Source organism: Mus musculus, chromosome 1 (assembly GCF_000001635.26).
Source record: "Mus musculus strain C57BL/6J chromosome 1, GRCm38.p6 C57BL/6J".
Lineage (NCBI taxonomy): Eukaryota > Metazoa > Chordata > Mammalia > Rodentia > Muridae > Mus > Mus musculus.
This window is the reverse complement of record NC_000067.6, coordinates 133,594,890-133,617,963: the sequence shown is the minus strand read 5'-3', so window position 1 is coordinate 133,617,963 and position 23,074 is coordinate 133,594,890. Positions and strand designations below refer to the sequence as shown.

Genomic DNA, 23,074 nt, shown 5'->3' with positions numbered 1-23,074 from the left:
ATGTTGGCATTGACTGCCATAAGGATTTTGGAGTCCCACCCTTGGAGACACAAAGAAGAATTTTGAACTTACATTGTAATTAGATTATCTTGGTCACTAGGGATGGGTGAGTTCTAGGTCAGATTCCTGCTCCTGAAGTCCTTAAACAATTGTGAGGGATGTGAATGGCACTTGTGTGAGGATGCCTGCAGAGGGATCAGGTCACAGGATCCCTTGGAGCTGGAGTGACAGGCAGTTGTGAGCTGCCTGCCGCAGGTGCTAAGGACTGAGCTCAAGGTCCTGGAAGAGCAAGTGCCCGCAGGAAATACTGTAAAACAGGAACAGCCAGCGGAATTGCTCGCGCCTGTAAGCCCAACACTAGGGAGACAGGAGGATAGTTCAAGGGCAGCCTGTTTTTCAGAAAATTTCAGAGAATTTCAGAAAAACAAGAGTAAAGAGGAGTGGAGTAGTACTTTGGTTTTGGTAGTTTCTGAGACAAGGTTTCACTACATAGCCTTGAGTAGCCCAAGACTTGCTTTGTAGCTCAGGCTGACCTGGCCTCTTAGGGATTTGCTTGCTTCTTTAATCCTAGGATCAAAGGTGTACGCCATCATGCCCAGTTTAACAGAAATTTTAAGTAGATAATGAGCTGGAATCTTTTTTTTTCTCTTTTTTTTTTAATTAGGTATTTTCCTCGTTTAATGAGCTGGAATCTTAGTAGCTTTTTCTGTTCATGTCTTACTGTACTTTTTGAAGAGAGCTCATATGGCCTTATACTTCTTAATCCTCTTGCGTCTGACTTTCAAATGCTGGGATTACAGGTCTACATTACCATTGGTTTATGTAGTACTGGAGATTAAACCCAGGGCTTTGAACATATTAGAAAAACACTCCCAGCACTTCATCTTCAACAGGTGATCTAAGCCATAGAGTAAGGGTCTTGCTAATGCCTCAACTCTAAAACATGTCTTTTGCCCTCTGAATATTTTTGTTTGTTTGTTTGTTTGTTTGTTTGTTTATTGGCACAGGATCTCTACATAGCCCTGACCTGGAATTCACTGTAGACCAGACTGTCTCGAGTTCTGCCTGCTTCTACCTCAATGCTAGGATTAAAGGTATGCACCACTACACCCAGCCCCTTTGTCAAAAAAATTTTTTAATGTATGTATTTTGCTTGCATGTATGTCTGCACCATTTGTATGATGGGTGCCTGTAGATACCAGAAGAGAGTATAAAGATACCCTGAAATGAGTTAACAGATTGTTGTAAGGTACCATGTGGATGCTGGGAACTAAACCTGTAAGTAGAATTAATCCCTCTTAGCTGGGAGCCATCTCTTCAGTCCCTGCCTTCATTGCTTATGTGGCCACCTCCCTAAAAAAGGAAAAAGGCCATGACCGTTGGATTTCTTCCACGAAGCCTCCTTTTCCCTCATATAAGGGACTCACCAGGCATAGGCTTCATTTACCCTGTATTTTAAAGTTATTTACCAGCTGGGCATGGTGGTACACCCCATTAATCCCAGCTGTCCAGGAGGCGGAGGTAGGTGAGTTCAAGGCCAGCCTGGTCTACATAGTAAGCTCCAGACAGCCAGAGCTTGTGTAGAGATCGCGTCTCAATGCCCCACCCACCCCCAAAGAAACTGTTTCCCAGTGATTCGCTCACAGAGCAAAGTGCAAGGTGTAGCTCAGAGGTAGAACGCTTTTCTAGTATGCAGAAGATCTTGGATTGAATCCTCAGCACAAGGTGGGGAGAGAGGGAGAAAAGCTTTGAAGACAGACCTTTTGATTGCCTTTACAGTCTGTGGCTAATATAAATGCTTTAGTCCTCCCAGATATGTCAACATATGCCAAATAGGTCAACGGTTTTCTCAGTCCTTGACAGTAAAAGTCCTGGCCAGATAGATGGCATTTCTAGTGCTCCTTCTGACTATGAGTAGCTGCTACGGTGTCCTTACATGGTTCCTATGGAGAAATGGAGGCCTATGCGCTGTCTTTTGGTTGGTTTTTATTGTTTGTTTCTTTGGGTACTAGGCATGGAACCTAGGACCTCATGTATGGGAGGCAAGTAAGAACCTTGCCCTGACCTACCTCCCCAGCCCCTCTTTCTCTTCTAAGGACACCAGAAATAGGAGGTTAGGTCCCACCCAGACCTCAGTGACCTTAATTATCTCTTCAATAACCCTATCTCAAAATAAAAAGTAGTTGAAAACAAGCTGGGGCTGGAGAGATGGCTTAGCAGTTAAGAGCACCGACTGCTCTTCCAGAGGTCCCTCAGTTCAATTCCCAGCAACCACATGTAGTGGGATCTGATTCCCTCTTCTGGTATGTCTTGAAGAGAGTAATGGTGTACTCATATCCATAAAACAAATAAATCTTTTAAAAAAACAAGAACAAGAACAACAACAAAACCCCAGAAGCTGCCTTATCTACAAATTCCTCTTTCTGAAGTACAAGGGGATAGAGCATCAATAGAGGGAGTGATAAATCAGAAGGAATCCATCTCATAAATGATTCTTGACTCATTTCAAGGCTTGCTCATCTTTGCTGGGCGGCCCCGTCTCTTAATGTCTTTGTCACGATTGCATTAGTCCCGGCCAGCCTTTCAATGCCAGATTCTGGGGGAAACGGAACTTCATCTGAATGGGGAAAGGTCTGAAATCTTTGGGAAGTGGCTGGTTATGGTGATGTATGCCAGTAACCCCAGCAATTAGAAGGTAGAGGCAGGAGGATTAGGAGTTCAGTGCCAGCCTTGGAGCCAGTCCTGGAGGAGGACAGATACTTGAGATACCAGGTCAATAAGATTGAATCAGAATACGCCTCTCGGAGCCGGTGTTCTGCTGGAGCTGGTGCTCTGCCGGAGCCGGTGTTCTGCTGGAGCCTGTGTTCTGCCGGAGCCGGTGCTCTGCTGGAGCCTGTGTTCTGCTGGAGCCTGTGTTCTGCTGGAGCTGGTGCTCTGCTGGCTCTGCTGGAGCCTGTGTTCTGCTGGAGCTGGTGCTCTGCCGAGCTGGTGCTCTGCCGGAGCTGGTGCTCTGCCGGAGCTGGTGTTCTGCTGGAGCCTGTGTTCTGCTGGAGCTGGTGCTCTGCCGGAGCTGGTGCTCTGCTGGAGCTGGTGCTCTGCTGGAGCTGGTGCTCTGCTGGAGCCTGTGTTCTGCTGGAGCCGGTGCTCTGCCGAGCTGGTGCTCCTCAGGCATGCTTTTCAGACCCTGGCAGTGTCATGGAAATCTCAAGATTTACAAGAATATTATGATTAGATATAATCTAAAAGAAAATAAACCAAGGTTTCCATTATTAAATATTGAACTGTGAAATATTAATTCGTATATCAGTAAATACAGTGTGTATAAAATGACATTCTAGAGGCTGGCGAGATGGGTCAATAGCTAAGAGCATTTCTTGCAGAGGACCCAGGTTCAATTCTTGGCACCCACGTCTGCTCACAATATTATCTATTTCCAAGGGAGCCAACGCCCTTTTCTGTCTTCTGTGGGTATCTGTCTCGCATGTGGCACCCAGACATACGTGCAAGCAAAACATTTATACGCATATACATCTTTTTAAATGCCATTCTGTACTTTATTTAAAATTTTTCATATTTTCTTTTCTTTTTTTGAGACAGGATTTCTCTGTGTAGCCCCGGTTGCTTTGGAACTCTGTAGACCAGGCTGCCCTCGAACTCAGAGATCCACCTGCTTCTGCCTCCTGAGGGCTGCGATTAAAATCATGCACCACCACGCCCAGCTATGAGAGAAATTTGAAACAGAATGACAAGAAAGTTTTACAATAAAATCCAGGACGTTACCTAGCTTTAACAATTACAAATTCATAGCCAACATATTTCATATTTACCTATTTTTATGAGTGTTTGCCATCATGTATGTATATGTAGTACTTGTGTCCCTAGTGGCAGCACAGGGTTATAGCACTGGAGTTACTGTTGCGAGCCACCATGTGAGTCCAGGGAACCTAGGCTAGCTAGGTCCTCTATAAGAGGGGTAAGTGCTCTCAAAGGCTGAACTGTCTTTCCAGCCCCTCAGCTAATCTTGTTGCTCTCTTCCCACACTGTTGTCCCTATTTAGGCTCTCAGGGCTGGAACCTCTCCAGGGTAAGACGAAGAGGTAGCTTGGGCACAATTTAAGGAAGTGCTTATTCTTGGGGTTATAGTTACACACGTACATGTGGTTCCCTAAATTCTGCTATAACCTAGGTTGAGACTGGGGTCAATCTCAAGCCACACACTCCATTGCTTGCTTTCCCCCATCAGGGTGCCACTGGCTGACCTCTCCTGTCAGGACACAAGGGATGAAAAGAGCTCCTTTACTCTCGATGACAGTTGCACTGTACTACAATCTGTGGAATCATTGATTCCTTATAGACCAACAGACTTGATGTCCTGTCTATATTTCCAACAATGGTACAAAAATCACATTATAGCAGGCTTAAGTTTGTCTAGGGATAGGGGGGAAAGAGAAGGGATCAAAGCCAAGGCCACGTGTAGGATTGTTAGTCCTACACTACCAGAGAGCTAAACCCAGACTTAAAAAACAAACAAAAACCTCTGAAGAAATAAGTCAATAGTATGTACTGGAATTTGACATTTAAATTTAATATTGATATTAAATTTAATAGTAACACAAATTCCAAATGTAATTTTAAAAAATTGGTGATCTAGGTGCTGGACAGATGGCTCAGAAATCAAGAGCACTGGCTCCATTCCCAGAGGATCTGGGTTTGATTCCCAGCACCCACATGGTGGGTCACAATCATCTGTAACTTCAGTTCCAGGAAATCCAATGCCCTTTTCTGGCTTCCATGGGCACCAGGCACACATGTGGTGCATAGGCCTAGTTACAGAAACACCTCTACACATAAAAGGCAAATAATATTGTTTTGCCAAGCAATGGTGGGCACATCTTTAATCCCAGCACTTGGGAGGCAAAGGCAGGAGGATTTCTGAGTTTGAGGTCAGCCTGGTCTACAGAGATTCCAGAATAGCCAGGGCTACACAAAGACATTCTACTAATAAACAAACATAAACAACAACAAAAAACCAATAATGTTTTAAAATTTGATAATCTGATTCTAAAGTTGAATAAAGGAAAATTCTACTTACTTCCCACCAAATAATATATAAAGCTAGAATACTTACAAGTAGTGATACTAGGTCATCAGTAAACACAAGATACCTGGACAAATCTAAACCATACAAATCAACCAACCAAAACTCCTTAAACATTGTCCACTGTCCTCTACGCAGGCTAGAACACCACATTTCTACTTACGATGTGTTCCCATGCATGTAAGTATATGTTTTGTTTTTGTTTTTGTGTTTTTCAGCTTTTGTGTATCAACAGCTATCCCAAAGCTTGCTTTGTGGGTGGCCTCAAACTCAGAGATTCACCTGCCTCTATCTTCTAACTACTGGGATTAAAGATGTGTGCTACCATACCCAGCAAGTGTATGGTTTTTAATGTATTTCTTTCCTTCCACTTTTACATAGAATCCAGGAATTGAACTCACATCACCAGGTTTCATTGCTAGTGCCTTTACCTGCTGAGTCATCTTGCTGGCCCTGGAAAATAATTTTGTTTTAAGAACAAAGAAATCATACAACATTTCTGATGAGTTGTAGAATCACTTAAAAGAATTGTTTATAGGATTCAACTAACCAAAGTTTAGGAATCAGAAAATGCATAAGCAAGTGGTGAGGTGTCTTTGCATTTCAGATGGAGTGGGTCTCTGTGGGTTCTCTCCACTCTGCCTTTGTGGGCAGTAAATGCTTTTTCTCATGTTTGGAGTGTAATAGATTCTCTTTAAAGAAATAATTTTCCCATGTAAAAAAATGTAAGTCTCTTTTTGTAGCTTAAAAATAGCTTTCAGCCAGGTGTGGTGGCACATGCCTTTCGTCTCAGCACTCTGGAGGAAGAGGCAGGTGGATCTTTGTGAGTTCAGACCAGCCTGGTCTGCATAGCAAGTTCCAGGACTGCCATGACTACAGAATGAGACCCTGTCTTAAAAAAAAAAAAAAAAAAAGCTTTCATCGTAATACTTTTATAGATTGGCGCTCGTGTTATTCTCATCTGAAGAAGACCTTAGGTAAGCAAATTTAGATTCTGTTATTTGACCTAAGTGGTATCTCCTAAAGTGCCAGCCAGTCCCCTTAGATGCCATCCAAAATCCTTTCAAGGCTCAGCTTCCTTGTTAGAAAGAGAATATTTAAATAAATGTTAAATATTAAATATTTTAAAATATTAGATAGACTTTGAACCAGGCCACAAGCCCTGTCCTAACAGAAAACTGAGTAGGCTTGCCTACTACTAACATAGGCATGGTTACTAACTAACATAGGCATGGTTACTAACTAACATAGGCATGGTTAATCAGGTTAATCAGTCCCTTTTCTTGCTACTTGTGTTGTGGGGTGGGGGACGAGGCTTTAACACACACACACACACACACACACACACACACACACACACACACATCCAGATAGCTCCTGACTTACAATTCTTCATCCTAAAGATGGTGTGAAAGCAATATGAATTCTGTAAAAAAAAAAAAATCAGACTTTGCATTTTAAATTTTGATCATTTCCCTGGTAAGCAGCTCTAGGTACTTTCTGGTGAGGTGGGGGGCAGCTGCAGCTTCAAGAAAGGCTGCTATGTTGTGTTGCTAAGCGATGGCATTGAGTAGACTAGGCATATACATTTTCAACAATTTTCTGTGTGCATGTGGAGGCCAAAGGATGTCATCAAGTGTCCTTCTGAGTCACTCTTCACCCTACCTTCTGAGACAGGGTCTCTCATTGAACCTAGGACTTGGCGATTAAGTTAGACTAGTTGGCCATCCAGCCCAGGCACCCTCCTTCCTGTCTCTGGAATTACAGGCATGTAATTTTGTGTAGGTGCTGGTTGACAGACCTCATGTCCCACCTACCGAATCATCTCCCCTGGGCCCAAGGTATCTGCATTAAATGCATTTTTTTTTAACTTACATTTCTAACTTACCTTAAGTTTATCAGGTTGTATACCATGTAGGTTGTTTTGTTTTGAAACAAGGCCTCATGTAGCTTAGATCTGGAACGTACTACTTAGCTTAAGGTCATACTCACCTTGCGCCTTCCACAAGCTGAGATTACAGATGTGTTCTAGGAGCACCTGTGCACTACTACCTCCCTGAATCTTCACCTCCTGTCCCCTTGCGGGACGGAGATGCTGAGGCCTAATGACTTAATTATCACCGGTCACACAACTGAGAGAGATCTGAGTCCAACAAGCCGATTTCAATACCTCCAAGCTAGTTAGATTGCCATCTTCAGTTGCCACTGCAACAGTTAACTCTGCATAAAGGTGATGAGGGTTGAATCTGTTATTGAACAAGCCACAACTCCACCACTGCTTCGGGCATGACCATCTAGACTAGCTCTGGGGCCCAAAACAAATAAGGGGAGTCTGCAGATGGTTCTGGACAAGATGCCGCCTCTAAATTCCAGAGCAGCTCTCAGAAGAGCACCTAGGCAGAGGCAAGCCTCTCAGCCTACCTCCAGGTGGCGCTGTAGGACCGACCTCGACTTCAAAGAGCGGTTGAGTCGGAAGGCCGCCGGCGGAGTCTATCAGCATAGAGAAAAAGCGGCTCCTGGCCTAGAGAGGCGTTCCCCAGGACCGGCCCGCGTCGCCGACGACCACTGCACTTCCGTTTCCGGGTCTTGCTTCCGGAAGTCGCTTTCCGAGGCGGCCTTCCTACTCGTGTGGTCTTTGTGACTTCCACCATGGCGTACCGCGGCCAGGGCCAAAAGGTGCAGAAGGTGATGGTGCAGCCCATCGTATCCTACGCTGCGTGAACTCGGGGCTTTGGGGGCCGTAGGCGCCGTGAGCGTGGGCGGGGAGCCGGGCAGCCCGCTGCGGGCCGCTTCCCGTGAGGCCCTGGGGCGAACGGGGAGGCAGGAAAGCGCGCGGAGTTGAAGGGCGGCGGGAGGCGGGAGGCGGAAGGCGGGCTCCGGGTGGACCCGGCCAGGCTGGCGATCCGCGATGAAAGCGGGGGATACCGAGGAGGAGAGGAGGATGTGGGCCATCGGGAAGGTTGGAGAAACGAGGGCGGTGGGGAGGGAGCGCATGCTCCCGGCGGTCGTTTGTGCTTGCGGATGTAGCCCGGCCGGACCTTGGGGCGCTGGAGAGTCCGGCGCGGTTGGGAGCGGAGGCTCCGCTGTTTGTGTAGTTCTTTTCCTTGATCGCCGTGCTGCAGAACCTTATCTTCAGATACTTGCAAAATGTACGTAAGTTGTTTCCTTACTGTTACTGAAATGAAAGTTGGGCCTGTTTGACTCTTTGTAACAAATTCTCTGTTTCTAGTGCTTAGACTAAAAAATTGGGGGGGGGGGAGAACCAGAGTTGAGGATAAGGTCACAGGGAAAGCGCTAATTATTAATATGTCCGTGCTGACTTAAGGATGCACACAGTTACCATTATTCTGTAAGAACAATGTAATTATATTTACTATTAAAATTACTCTGTAAGAACGATTTGTCATCGGATTTAGCAGTGACAGTTGCATAGTGCTTTTTCCATAGTTGGACTTAGAATGGAGAAAAGACACCAAAGCGGGGTTTGGGGGAGTGGGGGCGTTATATACAGAGAAGCGAGTGGCAAATGCTCTTCTTTGAGGAGATTTTAGCGATGTTTATTTTAGAGTGTTACAACACAGATGAAAAATCGTTTTAAGCCATTGTAATTTTTAATCGCCAGATTCGCTTTGTACTATCCTGTGAACAGTTCTAACTGTAAGTGTATTCATGCCAGAAGCAAAAATAAATTTTCAGAGTAGGAAAATTAGTTTGGACAGGCCTGCCCGAGCACTTATTAAATGTTTCTCAGCAGGTTAACCAGTGTTGCTAGCTCTTAGATGAAGACTAACTAGTTCTAGTTTTTGGCTTATATTTATTGGAATTTTTAAGATAAGTCGTTTATTGTGGAAACAAAGTAATGGAGTGGGATTTGTTTACATTTCTAAAGTCATTATTTTTATTTCAGAGATCTCGAATTCAGGTGTGGCTGTATGAACAAGTGAATATGCGGATAGAAGGTTGTATTATTGTGAGTACCCAGGCTATTTTTCCTCAAGTTGTTATTAAAAAAGACATCTCAGAAGATGGCCAGTAAGAACAATATACAAGGCGTCAAGGACCCAACCCAAAGAAAGCTCTTCAGAGCTGGAGTTATTTATTTAGCCTTTTCTCCTTGCTCTGGTTAATAGGGTTAGATAATACTTCTCTTAAGAGGAAGGGAAGGGAGAGGTTAGGCGGTGGTGGCGCACGCCTTTAGTCCCAGCACTCGGGAGGCAGAGGCAGGCGGATTTCTGAGTTTGAGGCCAGGCTGGTCTACAGAGTGAGTTCCAGGACAGCCAGAGCTACACAGAGAAACCCTGTCTTGAAAAACCAAAAAAAAAAAAAAAAAGGAAGGGAGAGTTAAGACTTTTAAGAAGAGCTTCGTTTGTGAGGAGAGGGAACAAAAACAAAATGAGAGGGGGGCGGGGAGTGATAAAGGACTTGCATTCTGGATTAGATCATGCCAGAATAGAGCTGGTGGGGGTGAGACTTATGGTTTGTTAGGCTTCTATCGTGATGGTGTTGGGGATCAAAGTACCTGCTCTACCACACAGCTACCATGGCAATAAGTTTTTGTTGTTATTTTAGATTTATTTGTCTGAGTGTTTTGCCTGTGTGTGTTTAATGCCCAAACAGGCCAGAAGTTGTTGGCTCACCTGAAGATGGGTGATTGTGAGCTTCCATGTAGGTGCTGGGAACCAAACCTGGGTCCTTTGCAAGAGCAGCAAGGAAGGATTTGTAACTCCACCACCTCTCCCGTCTCTGTTTTTCCTTTGTGTGAGGCAGAGTCTTTTAAGAGAGACTTACACATGGAAATCCTCTTGTCTGAGCCTCTTCAATGTTTAGATTAATAGCCATGAAAATGGAAAAAAAATTTTTTTAAAGATTTATTTATTTTTATGTGCAATGGTGTTCTGCCTACTGTTATTTGTGTGAGGGCACCAGATCCCCTGGGACTGGAGTTATCAACAGTTGTGAGATGCCATGTGGGTGCTGGGAATTGAATCTGGGTCCTCTGGAAGAAAAGCCAGTCTTCTTAACTACTGAACTGTCCAGCTCTGGCATTGTTATTTTGAGGCAAGAAATTGCTATGTAGCCCAGTAAAGGCCTTGAACTTCCCATCCTGCCTCAGCCTCCTGAGATTTACAGACGTGCTCAGCCTCACTTTTTTTTTTTCTTTTTTGCATCAAGGGAGTGAGTGGGGTTGCTTTGTACATACTCATATGTGTGGATGTATGTGCTAGAGGTATCTTTTATTGCTCTCTGCTTTTTGAGCCTGGAACTCATGGATTTAACAAGACTAGTTGGCCAGCACTAGGTGCGGCTGCAGGCCACTGTGCACTGCATTGTTTGAGTAGGGATCCAAACTCATGACTGCATGTACTTTACCAATTGACATGTCTCCCTAGTACCTACCCTTCCTCCCAAAGCTGCACAGTATTTTGTTATTTTATGTAGATATCAAGAGTGTCTATCAATACTCTCTTAGGAGTTGGTAAACAAGCACAGTAGTTAGTGGGAGTCGTGTTAGTGAGGAACATGGGTGTGCAGTGACAGAAGGCAATTCATGTGTGCACATGCCGAATTGGGTAGTGTCCAGCAGGCATTCCTGGCGAATATTTACCTCTAAGGGATTGAAGTACTTTGGATCTCATTCTAGCTTTCTTTGCTATTTAAAAAGAGGTAGGCTGGGGATGCAGCTCAGTAGTAAACCTCTTGCCTAATGGGTAGAAGTCGGTGCGCTAATCCTCAACACCATCTCTGCCCCCAAAAAGGAATGAAAATGCCCCCACGCATTGGGCATGTCACATATGACCAGGCATGGTGGCACATACCTGTAGTCTCAACACTTGGAATAGAGAGGATAGGAGATTTGTGAGTTTAAGGCTTTCCTTGGCTGTGTGGGAAGTTTAGGGCAAACATAGGCCACATAAGACGCTGTCTCAGAAGTAAGGGGCTCAACAGGTAAAAGTATTTACTATTCTTGCAGAGGACCAAGTTCAGTTCAAAGTATATACCTTTGATGGATCACAACTGCCTGTACTTCTGGCAGGTGGATCTAGTGCCTCTGCCCTCCTTAAGCACCTGTCCTAATGTGCACGCATCGATCCAAAAATAAATACATACAGGTAACACTTTAAAAGAATACAAAGTAGTTAATAAGTAAGTAGAGGCTGTAGGTGTTTGTGTTGAAAAATCAGTGATAGCATAAAATTCTAAAATTTGTTGATATTTCTGAATCTAATTATTCTTTTAGAATGGTCGGATGTGATTTGCTTAAAAATGATTGTCATTTGCCTTCCCAGGGCTTTGATGAGTACATGAACCTCGTATTAGATGATGCAGAAGAGATTCATTCTAAAACAAAGTCAAGAAAACAACTGGGTAAGGAGATAGTTGGCTTTACAGATTTCTGTTTATTTCACTGGCAGACTTGAATGGCCTATAGCTGAAAATTCATGCTATAAAGTTACATTTGAAGGGAGAAGCACACTTCTGAATTCATCTTCCTGCCACTTACTCTGTTACCCACTCCTTTGTTTTGTTCATTGATAGGGTCTCAGGTAGCCCAGGCTACTCTCAGTCTTGCTGAGAGTGACAGATTGAACTCCTGGCCTTCCTGCCTCCCCCTCCCAAGTGCTGGGATCATAGACATTCGCAACCATGCCTTGCCAAGGATGTTAAATCTGATGTCGTTTTTTGTGTTCACTTATATTTAACATTAAGTAGAATTTGACACAGTTCAATACTTCCTTGCAATACTTTGATATCTTGGGTTTGTGACATAGTATGTCAGTTTTTATTCAACTCTGGCTGTTTTTTTTTTTTTTTCCAGACTTCTTTATATTCATCCTTTTTTACCCGGCCATTAAGTATTTGAGGCTGGGTTCCAGCTCGCCCTTCACAGTCTTTCCCTAGGCCAGCAGTTCTCATTCTGTAGGTTATGACCCTTTTGAGAGTTGAACGATATTTCACAGTGGTCTCCTAAGACCATCAGAAAACACAGACATTTACAATATGATTCATAATAGTAGCAGAATTACAGTTATAAATTAGCAATAAAAACAATTTTATTGTTGAGGGTCCGCACAACTTGAGGAACTGTTATTAAGGGGCTGCAGCGCTAGGAAGGTTGAGAGGCTCTGTTCTAGGCTTCTAGTGTTCAGTGAGATCACAGCTCCAGGTACTAATCTGGGCATTGACTTCCTTATTTATGTGTATAGCCCAAACCTCTTCTGAACCTGTTTAACTTTCCACATAGAAGGTTTTTAAGGCAGCCTGTCAGAAGCCAACTTCACTGCCTGCTTACACTGTTCAGCGTGGGTTTGCTGATCACTTCCTAACGGAACAGTAGTTTCCACTAACTTACTAACTTTTGTAGCTCCCTCATCCATTTGAAGTTGCTCTCCAGATGTAGCCATCTTTTTGAAACACTGGGTCTGACCTTACCAGCTTTTGCTTGAAATTTTCCATTGTCTGTTTTTCCTGAGGGGACAGTGTGATGTTTTGGCAAGAGCCTTCTTATCTGGCCTGATGTTCGCTCATCTTGATTCACACTGTCCCATTTTCTGAGCAGTCTCCATGCTTGTCTCCTTTCAGTTTGTTTTTTGTTTTGGAGGGTTTTGGGCTGGATTTTTGTTTTTTGGGGGGAGGGGGGCTGGTTGGTTGGTTTGGGGGTTTCTCTGTAGTCTTGGCTGTCCTGGAACTCTCTGTAGACCAGGCTGGCCTCAAACTCACAGAGCTCACTGCTTCCTGGAGTGCTGGGATTAAAGCTGTGTGCCCCCATTGCCCAGCTCTTCTTTCAATTCCTTAAGCCTGCACATTGGCCTCACTTTCTGTTTGAGGTAGGATCTTCCTGTTTAGCCCAGGCTGGCCTTAACTCTGAGATCCTTGCTTCATTTTCTAAATGGCAGTGTTAACACAATTATCACGCCATGGTTATTACACTTGACTCCATCAAATATTGCTACGTGTATTGTTCACTGATCAAACTTTCTCTAGGAAACCCAAATTTAATTTAGTTTTTCTGGGATGGGAGAACACAAGATGTGATATGTTGACTCTGTAGTGAATCATTTATTTTATCGTTGCCTCTTTGTTAGACTGCATGCTCCCTGAGTGCATGAGTCATGTCCTCTCTGCTTCCAATGACCACCGTAGTGCTTCACATAAACTCAGAAAGCCCAGGGAACAAGAGGACCCATGGTCTCATTAAGAGATACTTTACTGAGGTTAGGTTATCTTTTGTTAGAATAGTCAGTGCTCACGTGCGTTTATTAGTGATGGAGTTCAGGTATCTCTTTCCCAAACCCTACTGACCAAAGCTAGATAGGTGGAAGGTAGATTCTAAGAAATGACTCTGTTTTTATTTGCTTTTGAGGTGCTCTACCTCTATAACCCAGGCTGTCCGATCTTACCTTAGCCTTCCAGTACTGGGACTGCAGGTGTGCACTGTCTCACGCAGCAAGAACTCAGGCTACTGCAGATGGAATTGAAATGTATACTTGACAAACACTCATTTCTAAACCCTCATGAACTTAGTATTGGGAGATGCTGTATTGGGCCTTTTCACTTGACCTAGACTATAGGAACTATGTTTCATTAAAACAGCGCTGTTTCGTTCTGTTACTGAAAGCCCAGTAGACCTGGTGGAAGCCTTCAATATGGACGATTGAAAATGTTCACATAGCGTTATGAGAGAGAGAAGTGCCTCAGTACTATTCAGAGCCAAACTCTGAGGCTGAAAGATAAGTAAATGTCTCTCTCTGATTAGTCACAGCTTTTGTAACACTTTTTTTGTTGTTACAGGTCGGATCATGCTAAAAGGAGATAATATTACTCTGCTCCAAAGTGTTTCCAACTAGCAGTGAATGGTGAAGTCTGTAGGATGTTGAGAAGACCCCTTGAGCGTGTTTAAAGATGTCTGCTGCAACCTGCATTTACTCAACTTGTTTTACTTGCACATTATTATTAGGTGACAATAAATGCTGTAGGAAGTTTTTGTTAAAATTTTACATTGTTTCATTCTGGTGGCAAAATGCTTTTACCTAGGGTCGGTATTTAAGGTTTCTGAGGGCTTCCAGTCCCCCTTGACATTTGCTTTTCTCGGAGCATGGATCTGTACGTTCTTGAGGCAGATTAAGAATTCTGCCTGCACAGGTAAGCTGCTAAGGTTGGTGGAAAAGGCTGGGGGGGAGGGGGTAATTGAAAATAAACAAGTTTTGTTTTTTACTAGTGATGTACTCATCAGTTCTAAGTGCTTGTCTGTCACACGTGAGGCCCTGTTAGATCCCCAGTGTTACAGAACAAAAACCCACCGCTGACTTCTGAGTACTGCGACACCAGCACTTGTAAGTGCAGGAGGTTGCAAACATGCTTGTAGTTCTGTTTGCTTAGCAATTACTGAGACACTGAAGAATTGAGAATCTTATCACTAAGATGAGAATGTGGAAAGCAGGTATGGTGTCCTGTGCCTGTAACCCAGCAGGAGATTGAAGAGGGTGGAGTGAAGGACAAGGTCTGTCCAGGCTAGATAGCAAGAGTGGCTCAAGAGCGGACTAGGAGGGAGGGTAGAGTGAGATACCTTTAAAGTACAAGTCAGATAAATGTAAAAAACTAATAGGAAGCTCTTGGGAATCTTAGTTTGGGAAAGACCACAAACACCTGGTAAATTAGTCGTTAGGTAAAATAGTAGCATACTGAAAAGACTTACTTGTTCTCATCTGTAAAGATTTAGGTTCCTTCCCAAATGATAATGCTAATTTGTTTGGCCTGCGGAATGTCTCAGTGGGTAAACATTTTCAAGCATGAGGACTGGAGTTAGCACCCCAGAACCTAATGACAGTTGGGTGCCTTGTGGTCTGCCTGTAATACCAGTCCTTAGGAGGTAGAAATGGAACCTGGAAACACCATCTGCAAACTGTGGGTTTAGTGATAGACTTCCCTAAAGTGTAAGATGGGAGTATGTGAGGAAGACAGACAATGTCAGGCATGCATAAACATGTGCTTCCACCCCTTAAAAAAACAAAACAAAAAACCTTGTTTTTTGTTGTCTGGGTTTTTGTTTTGTTGTTGGGGGGTTGTTTGTTTTGTTAGTTTTTTTTGTTTGTTTTCTGAGACAGCGTTGTACGTTTCTGGCCATCCTAGAACTCTCTGGACCAGGTTGGCCTTGAACTCACAGCATCACTTGCCTCTGCCTCCTGAGTGCTGCCGTTGTGAGCCATCACTATCTAGCTTTCTTCTTCTGGGTCTCTGATGAGGATGTGCTTGCTGACGACATAGCAGAAATACTGAGGTTGGAACAGCTTTCAAGAATCAGTTCTCCATGTGGAAACCAATTGGTGTGTGGGTGTTTGTCTGTCTGTCTGTATATGCACATACACTATGTATACGGGTGTCGTGGCCATCTGTGTAGGTCGGAAGACAACTTTGATGAGTAGATTCTCTCCTTGAGCCATGGAATCTAGGTGGCCAGCTCAGGTTGTTGCTAATACCCAATTGCCTTTGCCCAGCAAGCCATCTTAGTTTCTGTGTATGCACGTATCTGTGTATGTATGTATGTCTCTGAAACAATCTACTAGTGTCCATAGAATCAGAAGAGGGCATCAGATCCCCTGGAGCTGGAGTTACCAGCTGCTCTTGATGGATGCTGTGATTCTTAAGGATCTTCATGGTTGAGTGGTAGCTCTTCCTTTTAGCCAGTTTTCCACCCAGCCACTGGCTCTTATATTTTTTCTCTTTAGGTGCTGACTCGCTGGGTAATCCAGACTGACCTCAGATTCATGATCTTGCCTCAGTCTGCTGGGACTGTAGCCATGTATCAATATGACTGATGGGCTCCTAGTTTGTTTTATTTTGTTTTTGGAACAGGGTCTCATGTAGTTCAGTCTGGACTTTAATTCAGTATTTAGATGGATGTACCTTGAACACTGTACGTATCTTCGGCCTCTACCTCCCAAGTATTAGGATTGCCAGCATACATTATCATGTCTGGTTGTGTGTAGTTCTGAGGAGTGAACACAGGTTTCTGAGCATGTTAGGCAAACACTACCAGCTGAGCTACATACCCAAGTCTTAATAAATACCTCCTTCCTTGGGATTTTCACACACAGCCCTTAAGTTAGTATTCAAAGTAATACACTCACTGTGGCATTTCCATACATACGTCATTATACTGTAGTCTGATCAGCCCCCTCCCTTTCCTCTGTCTCCTAACCCCATCTGCCTGGATCCCTTCCTTCCCCTAAGTGGCCCACCTCCCTTTAGGTTTCCTTGATGGAACTTGTCTGAGTCTCCTGTAGTTTGCTTGGGATCGAGATTGCCCATCTTACCAATTTCCTTGTCAGTGTGATGATCTGATGTTTACAGATGAACAGGATTTGGCGTGTATTCCATGCTCTTTTATTCCATTCGTGTTAAGGGACATTTAGGCTAACTTGTGAAAAGTGCCACAGTAAACGTGGAAGTGCAAGTCTCTCCAATCTTTTGAGTCCGTGCGAGCCATATGACATTTCTGTGTCCCCACCCCCCGCATGTACCCAACAGGGTAACTGCTAGTCAAGTAGCATATGAAAAACCTCATGGGAATTTTCTCTTTATGGTCATGTCCACAGTAACATTTCTGTCTTTTGAGAAACCTTCATGCAGACATTAGTAATCACTATCAGGCTTGTGGCCTGAACAGCAGCAGTAAGTTTCTCTTTCCAGCACTCGCACTGGGATTTGTTAGGGTTTTTTGTTTTTTTTTTTCCCCCTCAAGGATAGCTGTTTTGATTGGGATGAATGAGATGGAGTCTCAGTTTAGATTGTGATTGTGTGAGAGACTATAGGTGTATGTATGGCATGGCATGCATATGGAAGTTATAGGTCCTCATCTTCCACTTTGAGACTGAGTCTTTTGTTGTTGTCCACTGCTAAATGTAACAAGCTGACTGGCCCATGAGCTTCCAGGGAATCACTTGTCTCCATGTCCAACCTCAGAAGCACTAAGATTACAGACATACTTCCCTACTGCCTGGGATCAAACTCATGTTCTCATGCTGCCGTAAGCATTTTATTTCTGAGCATATCCCTAGATCCTCAAATCAGTCCTTCCCCCCCCTCCCCTGTCTCCCCTTTCCCCTTCCCTCTCTCCCCTCTCCCTCACGGAGTTTATCTGTGTTCTGGCTGTGCTGGAACTCACTCTGTAGACCAGACCAGCCTTGACCTAGGAGATCCATCTGCCTTTGCCTCCTGTGATTAAAGGCATGTACCATCACTGCCAGGCTCCTCAAATCACTTAATTTGCATTTCTGTTGGCTAAGGATGTTCAATACTTGTGACTATTTTTGAAACTGCAGTTTGCCTTCCCGGTTCATTAGATGGTCTGCTTTGGGTGTTGACACTTTCTGGAGTTCTCCGTATACTCTATACATCCCTGTGGGATTGATCATTGTGGCAAAGATTTCCCCCTCACTTAGACTATCACTCATTTTCCAGCTCTTGGGAAATGTCTTGTGCCGATTGGAATCCTTTTCAGGAAGCTTTTATCTTACAGTTTTTATAATTTCCTCTAAGTTCAAGGATTTCAAGTCTTATCATTTGTTTCATGTGTATGTGTTTCAAATCATGTATGTGGAGATCAGAGGACAACTTGTGGGAATCTGTCTCCTTCCATAATTTGGGTTCCAGGTATCTAATTCAGGTCATCAGATGGCTTGACCCACCAAGCCATCTCCCTAGCCCCAAGAGACCTAGTATTAATTGCCTTTGCAACTAAGTTGACATTTCCCCTTTAGCTTTCAATGTCATTTCTTTGCCTTTTAGCTTTTAGTATCTTGACTCTACTATGGGGTGTGTGTGTGTGTGTTTGAGGGGTTTGTTTGTTTGTTTGTTTGTTTTTTCATGGCAGAGTTTGTGTAGCCCTAGCTGTCCTGGAACTCACTCTGTAGACCAGGCTATCTAAGAACACACAGAGACCCACCTGCCTTTGCCTCCCAAGTGCTGGGATTAAAGATGTATGCCACCACTGCCTGACTGACTCTACTATGATGTCCATGCATTTTCTAATTTGAGGTTTCAAATACCTCTTATGTTGCAATGTCTTTTTCTCCTGATCTGAAAGGTTTTCTATGAGAATCCCATGAATAGAATCATACCATTAGCATTTCCACTCCTTATCCATACCATGGATTGCTCTGTTGATCACAATGCCAATAATTGGATGTTATGCCTCTGCCCATTTATTTGTTCTTTATTGGTGCACTTTGTGAGCCTGTTCCTCACGGTGACAAAATGACCTGGCGAAGCAGCCTAAGGAAGGAAAGTGTTACTTTAGCGACTCAGTTTGAAATGCAGTCCTTTGTGAAGGGAAGTCAAGGCAGCAGGAGCTGGAAGCAGCCGTCTGCAGTCAGAAGAGAGAAAGGTGGTTGCTGTCACTCAGCTGGTTTCCTTTTCCAAGGTGGGGAGGCAGGACTTTCCGGGTGATGGTGCCACCTTCCTTAAGGAGGGCCTTCTACCATAATCCCTCACAGGCCAAGTAGCCTAATCTAAAGCCCCTCAGGCCTGCTGGAGCCTTGTTCTCTGAGTGACTCTGGATGGCCTTAGGTTGACCCTGTCAGTCTGCAGGCTCCACCCGGACGGTCTTCTGTTCAGTTGAGTTCATTGCTTACTGTGTTTTATGTGGGTCAAGGAAGGGTTGGGGTTTTGTTGTTTTGTTTTTTTAAATATTTTTGTTTTGTCTTTTTTTTTGGGGGGGGGGGTCCTCTGTGTAGCACTGGTTGTCCTGTAACTTAATCTGTAGACCAGGCTGGCCTCGAACTCATGAAAATCCACCTGCCTTTGCCTCTTGAGTGCTGGAATTAAAGGCATGGACCACCACCGCCAGTCTTGAGCAGCCTATGCTGGAAGACTTCGCCCTCCCTCCCTGTGACTCAGTGGGAAGGTAACACTTGAAACTACAGCAGCATCAACCTGCACAAGAGCTAAGTTTCCCTTGAACCAATCATGCTCCTTACATTACCAGAGATCATAAAACAGTGGTGAGCTGACTGTGCAGTTAAAAATATTTAGGGAAGTGTGGAAATAGGGAGGGCTGAAATAAAGGAAGCTGGCTGGGAAGAGGGAGAAACACAAGCAGAGCAAGTCAATGCTTTGAGATGCAGTGAAACAGGTGTAATAGGGAGGGAGGAGAAGAGCAAGAAGGAGCTAAGGTAGCCAAAATAGAGAGGATCCTGGAAGGAAAAGCGGGAGGGGAGCTAAGAAATAAGGAAACATACAAAGCTCAATGGTGGTGGCGCATGCTGTTTATCCCAGCACTTAGAAGGCAGAGGTAGGCATTCTCTGAGTGATAGCCAAGGCTACACAAACCCTGTCTGGAAGAAGAAAAACAAATCATACCAACAAAATGAGACAAAAACCTGAAGAGCAAGAAATTGTAAAGCAATAAATAAAAATGTAGAGAGTAAGGGGCCTGGTAAGATGGCTCAGCAGATGAGGTTGTTTGCTACCAAACCAGATTCCCTGAGTTCAACCCCCAGGACACATGGAAGAGAACCAGCTCCTGTAAGTTGTCTTCTGACGTCATATGGATGCTACAGCACATGTGTGCAAAAGTAGGCTTGAAGGGGTCACAAAGGTGATGGAAGTATTTGGGACAGCTTCCTCCTGAGTCTTTGACCTCCCTGTGTGGGGTTACAGGCTTGTCCTGAGTTATGTCAAATCAGGACAAGATGGTGCCTGGCTGCTCCCTCTGTCCACAGCAGCTCATCTGCCAAAATCATTGCTCCACCGAAATTTGGCTTGTCCTCTGGGTGTCTTGGGCTTGCCCTGAAGCAAGGACTGCACATTTCTCCTGCCTTGCCTCAGGAGAGCAACTACTCCCCTCCCCAGTCAGGGGGCTGTGCTTTGGGTGCGGTTTGCCCCTCCCTCCAGCAGGTATTTTTGCCCTTGTTTATTTTGTCACTATATTGGTGCAGTGTCATGTGTGGATTATGCTCATTTCATCAGAGGACAACTTGAAGGGGATTGGTTCTTTTCCACCATCACTTACTTCTTAAGTAAGTTCTTTGCCTTTAGGAGAGTGTATTGTTTCTCCTGATTCTGATTGTCACCCTTGAAAGCTCACATGGGCAGATTCTAGCCCTCACACTTGGAAGTCTCCAGCTTTGCGTAATAATTGTGATAGACAATTAATAGAGGTTTTCTAGGCAAAGTTGAACAAATACTGAAACAGATTCACAAGCAAGCAGGGGTTCTCCGTTTATTTTAGGTTGGTTCCCCTTGTTTGGCCCAGGTAGCCTTAAGCCTAGTCCTCCTGCCTCAGCTTTCTAAGAGCTGGGACTATGAACATGTGCCACCTCACTCATGCTAACAGTTTTAGTATTATGTTCTTAGTGGGTACTACAAGATGAGGAAGGCCAATCCTATGTTTATATTTTGTGGTGCTGGGGATCAAACACATGGCCTGGTGTATACTACGTAAGCATTCTGTCACTGGGCAGCACTCCCAGCCCCAGAGCCCATCTGAAATCACGATAAAGGTAAAGATGGCTGAAAGTCCACCAGGAAGTTCAGTTTCTGTACTGGAAAAATGACTCCATAGGTAAAAGCACCTGGACGCCCACCAGCAAGCCTGACACTGTGGGGAAGAACGAGCCAGCGTCCAATTGTCCCCTGACCTCCATGAATGTGACGAGCTTGTGTTCCCACATACATTATACACCAAATAAGTTATAATAAAGTTTTTTAAAGTCCCAGTTCTTTTTGAGATTCATTAAAGTGAATAAAATCACTCTGTCTGAGGCAGGAGAGTTGTAATGACCATAAAAGTCAGCCCCTGGGAGCTGCCTTTAGCTACAGCGATCTCCTTTCTAAATGTGTGCCCTTTGGTTATATTTTCAGTAGACTACTTTAGCACTTTCAACATGCCTGAGTTTGAAATTCATTAAGCCAGCTCTGTAAAGAAAATACTGGGCAGTAGAGGGAGTTAGAGCGGTGGGACTGCTGATGAAAGACCAGAGCTAAAGACCTCCCTGCAGCTTTCTTGGCACCAGAATAGCTGGGAAGGAGGATAAAAGCTGGAGCAGGATAATCCCTAAGAAAACCTGCTGGCTGCTTTTTCCATTTCCCTGTGTGGCCTTTCTGACCCGGTTGCCCTGTGTAAGCAAAGCTGAGCCTGCTGTGGCTTATTCTGAATGGATCAAGATGTGGAAGGTTCTATTTTTGACAGAGCAAACGATGATCTAGTGAGAAATAGGTGCTCTTACAATTGAGCTCTGTATTTAGAAATCTTTGCCTGCTGCTCCCTGCTCTGTGGAGCCTGTGGTGTTTGCCTTTTAAACTTGGACTTCTCCACAATCTGTAGCTCCTTTCTTCAAACTAGAATTTGTATTGCAGGGAGGCGTTGCTCTCCCTTCATTAAGGCTACTGAACTACTGGGAAGCAGCTCATGTTGGCAGCCCTTGGTATGTGGGCAATTATTTTTCTGGAATGGCTCTTTGTTTCAGAGAGGGTCTTGCTAACCACCCACTAACTCTTGTAACATTCTTGAAAGGGGGTTGGGGGGAGCTGGAGAGGCATGCCCTGAAAGAAAATTAAGTACTGATATGAGCCTGGTCTGTCCATGGCAGGTAGAGGGAAGGAAAAGTTTGAAAATCTTAGACTTACTATTCATGGGCGCCAACTCTTGTCGGTCCACGCTTGTCAGGTAAGGGAGAGGACTGGGCTTATTTGAGTTGGGCTGTTACTGTACTGTTCTCCCCTCTAGCATGATTGACACACACTATTCAAGTCTGTTACTGTTCCCCCTCTAGCATGATTGATAGACACACACTATTCAAGTCTGTTACTGTTCTCCCCTCTAGCATGATAGACACACACTATTCAAGTCTGTTACTGTTCCCCCTCTAGCATGATAGATAGACACACACTATTCAAGTCTGTTACTGTTCTCCTCTCTAGCATGATAGACACACACTATTCAAGTCTGTTACTGTTCTCCCCTCTAGCATGATAGACACACACTATTCAAGTCTGTTACTGTTCCCCCTCTAGCATGATAGATAGACACACACTATTCAAGTCTGTTACTGTTCTCCTCTCTAGCATGATAGACACACACTATTCAAGTCTGTTACTGTTCTCCTCTCTAGCATGATAGACACACACTATTCAAGTCTGTTACTGTTCCCCCTCTAGCATGATAGACACACACTATTCAAGTCTGTTACTGTTCTCCTCTCTAGCATGATAGACACACACTATTCAAGTCTGTTACTGTTCTCCCCTCTAGCATGATTGATAGACACACACTATTCAAGTCTGTTACTGTTCTCCTCTCTAGCATGATAGACACACACTATTCAAGTCTGTTACTGTTCCCCCTCTAGCATGATAGACACACACTATTCAAGTCTGTTACTGTTCTCCTCTCTAGCATGATAGACACACACTATTCAAGTCTGTTACTGTTCTCCTCTCTAGCATGATAGACACACACTATTCAAGTCTGTTACTGTTCCCCCCTCTAGCATGATAGACACACACTATTCAAGTCTGTTACTGTTCCCCCTCTAGCATGATAGACACACACTATTCAAGTCTGTTACTGTTCTCCCCTCTAGCATGATAGACACACACTATTCAAGTCTGTTACTGTTCCCCTCTAGCATGATAGACACACACTATTCAAGTCTGTTACTGTTCTCCCCTCTAGCATGATAGACACACACTATTCAAGTCTGTTACTGTTCTCCTCTCTAGCATGATAGACACACACTATTCAAGTCTGTTACTGTTCTCCCCTCTAGCATGATAGACACACACTATTCAAGTCTGTTACTGTTCCCCCCTCTAGCATGATAGATAGACACACACTATTCAAGTCTGTTACTGTTCTCCCCTCTAGCATGATAGATAGACACACACTATTCAAGTCTGTTACTGTTCTCCCCTCTAGCATGATAGATAGACACACACTATTCAAGTCTGTTACTGTTCTCCTCTCTAGCATGATAGA

At 44.2% G+C, this 23,074-nt stretch overlaps 1 protein-coding gene and 1 pseudogene across 1 annotated transcript; one reads left to right on the top strand and one right to left on the bottom strand.

Annotated features, from left to right (window-relative positions):
- The first annotated feature begins 7,683 nt into the window (after positions 1 to 7,683).
- Positions 7,684 to 14,093, top strand: Snrpe (small nuclear ribonucleoprotein E). Its single transcript, NM_009227.3, has 5 exons — positions 7,684 to 7,800; positions 8,220 to 8,246; positions 9,005 to 9,067; positions 11,385 to 11,463; positions 13,888 to 14,093. The coding sequence occupies exons 1-5, from the start codon at positions 7,747 to 7,749 to the stop codon at positions 13,941 to 13,943; spliced, it is 279 nt and encodes a 92-aa protein (NP_033253.1). The 5' UTR covers positions 7,684 to 7,746; the 3' UTR covers positions 13,944 to 14,093.
- Positions 14,094 to 16,608: 2,515 nt separating this feature from the next.
- On the bottom strand, positions 16,609 to 16,741 carry Gm23939 (annotated as a pseudogene).
- Between the last annotated feature and the right edge of the window lie 6,333 nt (positions 16,742 to 23,074).

Excerpts from the sequence above, each read along its gene's own strand:
- Snrpe (NM_009227.3), top strand. The coding sequence starts at position 7,747 with ATGGCGTACCGCGGCCAGGGCCAAAAGGTGCAGAAGGTGATGGTGCAG. Across the intron at positions 7,801-8,219 it reads AGGTGATGGTGCAGCCCATC|AACCTTATCTTCAGATACTT; the intron begins GTATCCTACGCT and ends GCCGTGCTGCAG. Across the intron at positions 9,068-11,384 it reads GGATAGAAGGTTGTATTATT|GGCTTTGATGAGTACATGAA; the intron begins GTGAGTACCCAG and ends TTGCCTTCCCAG.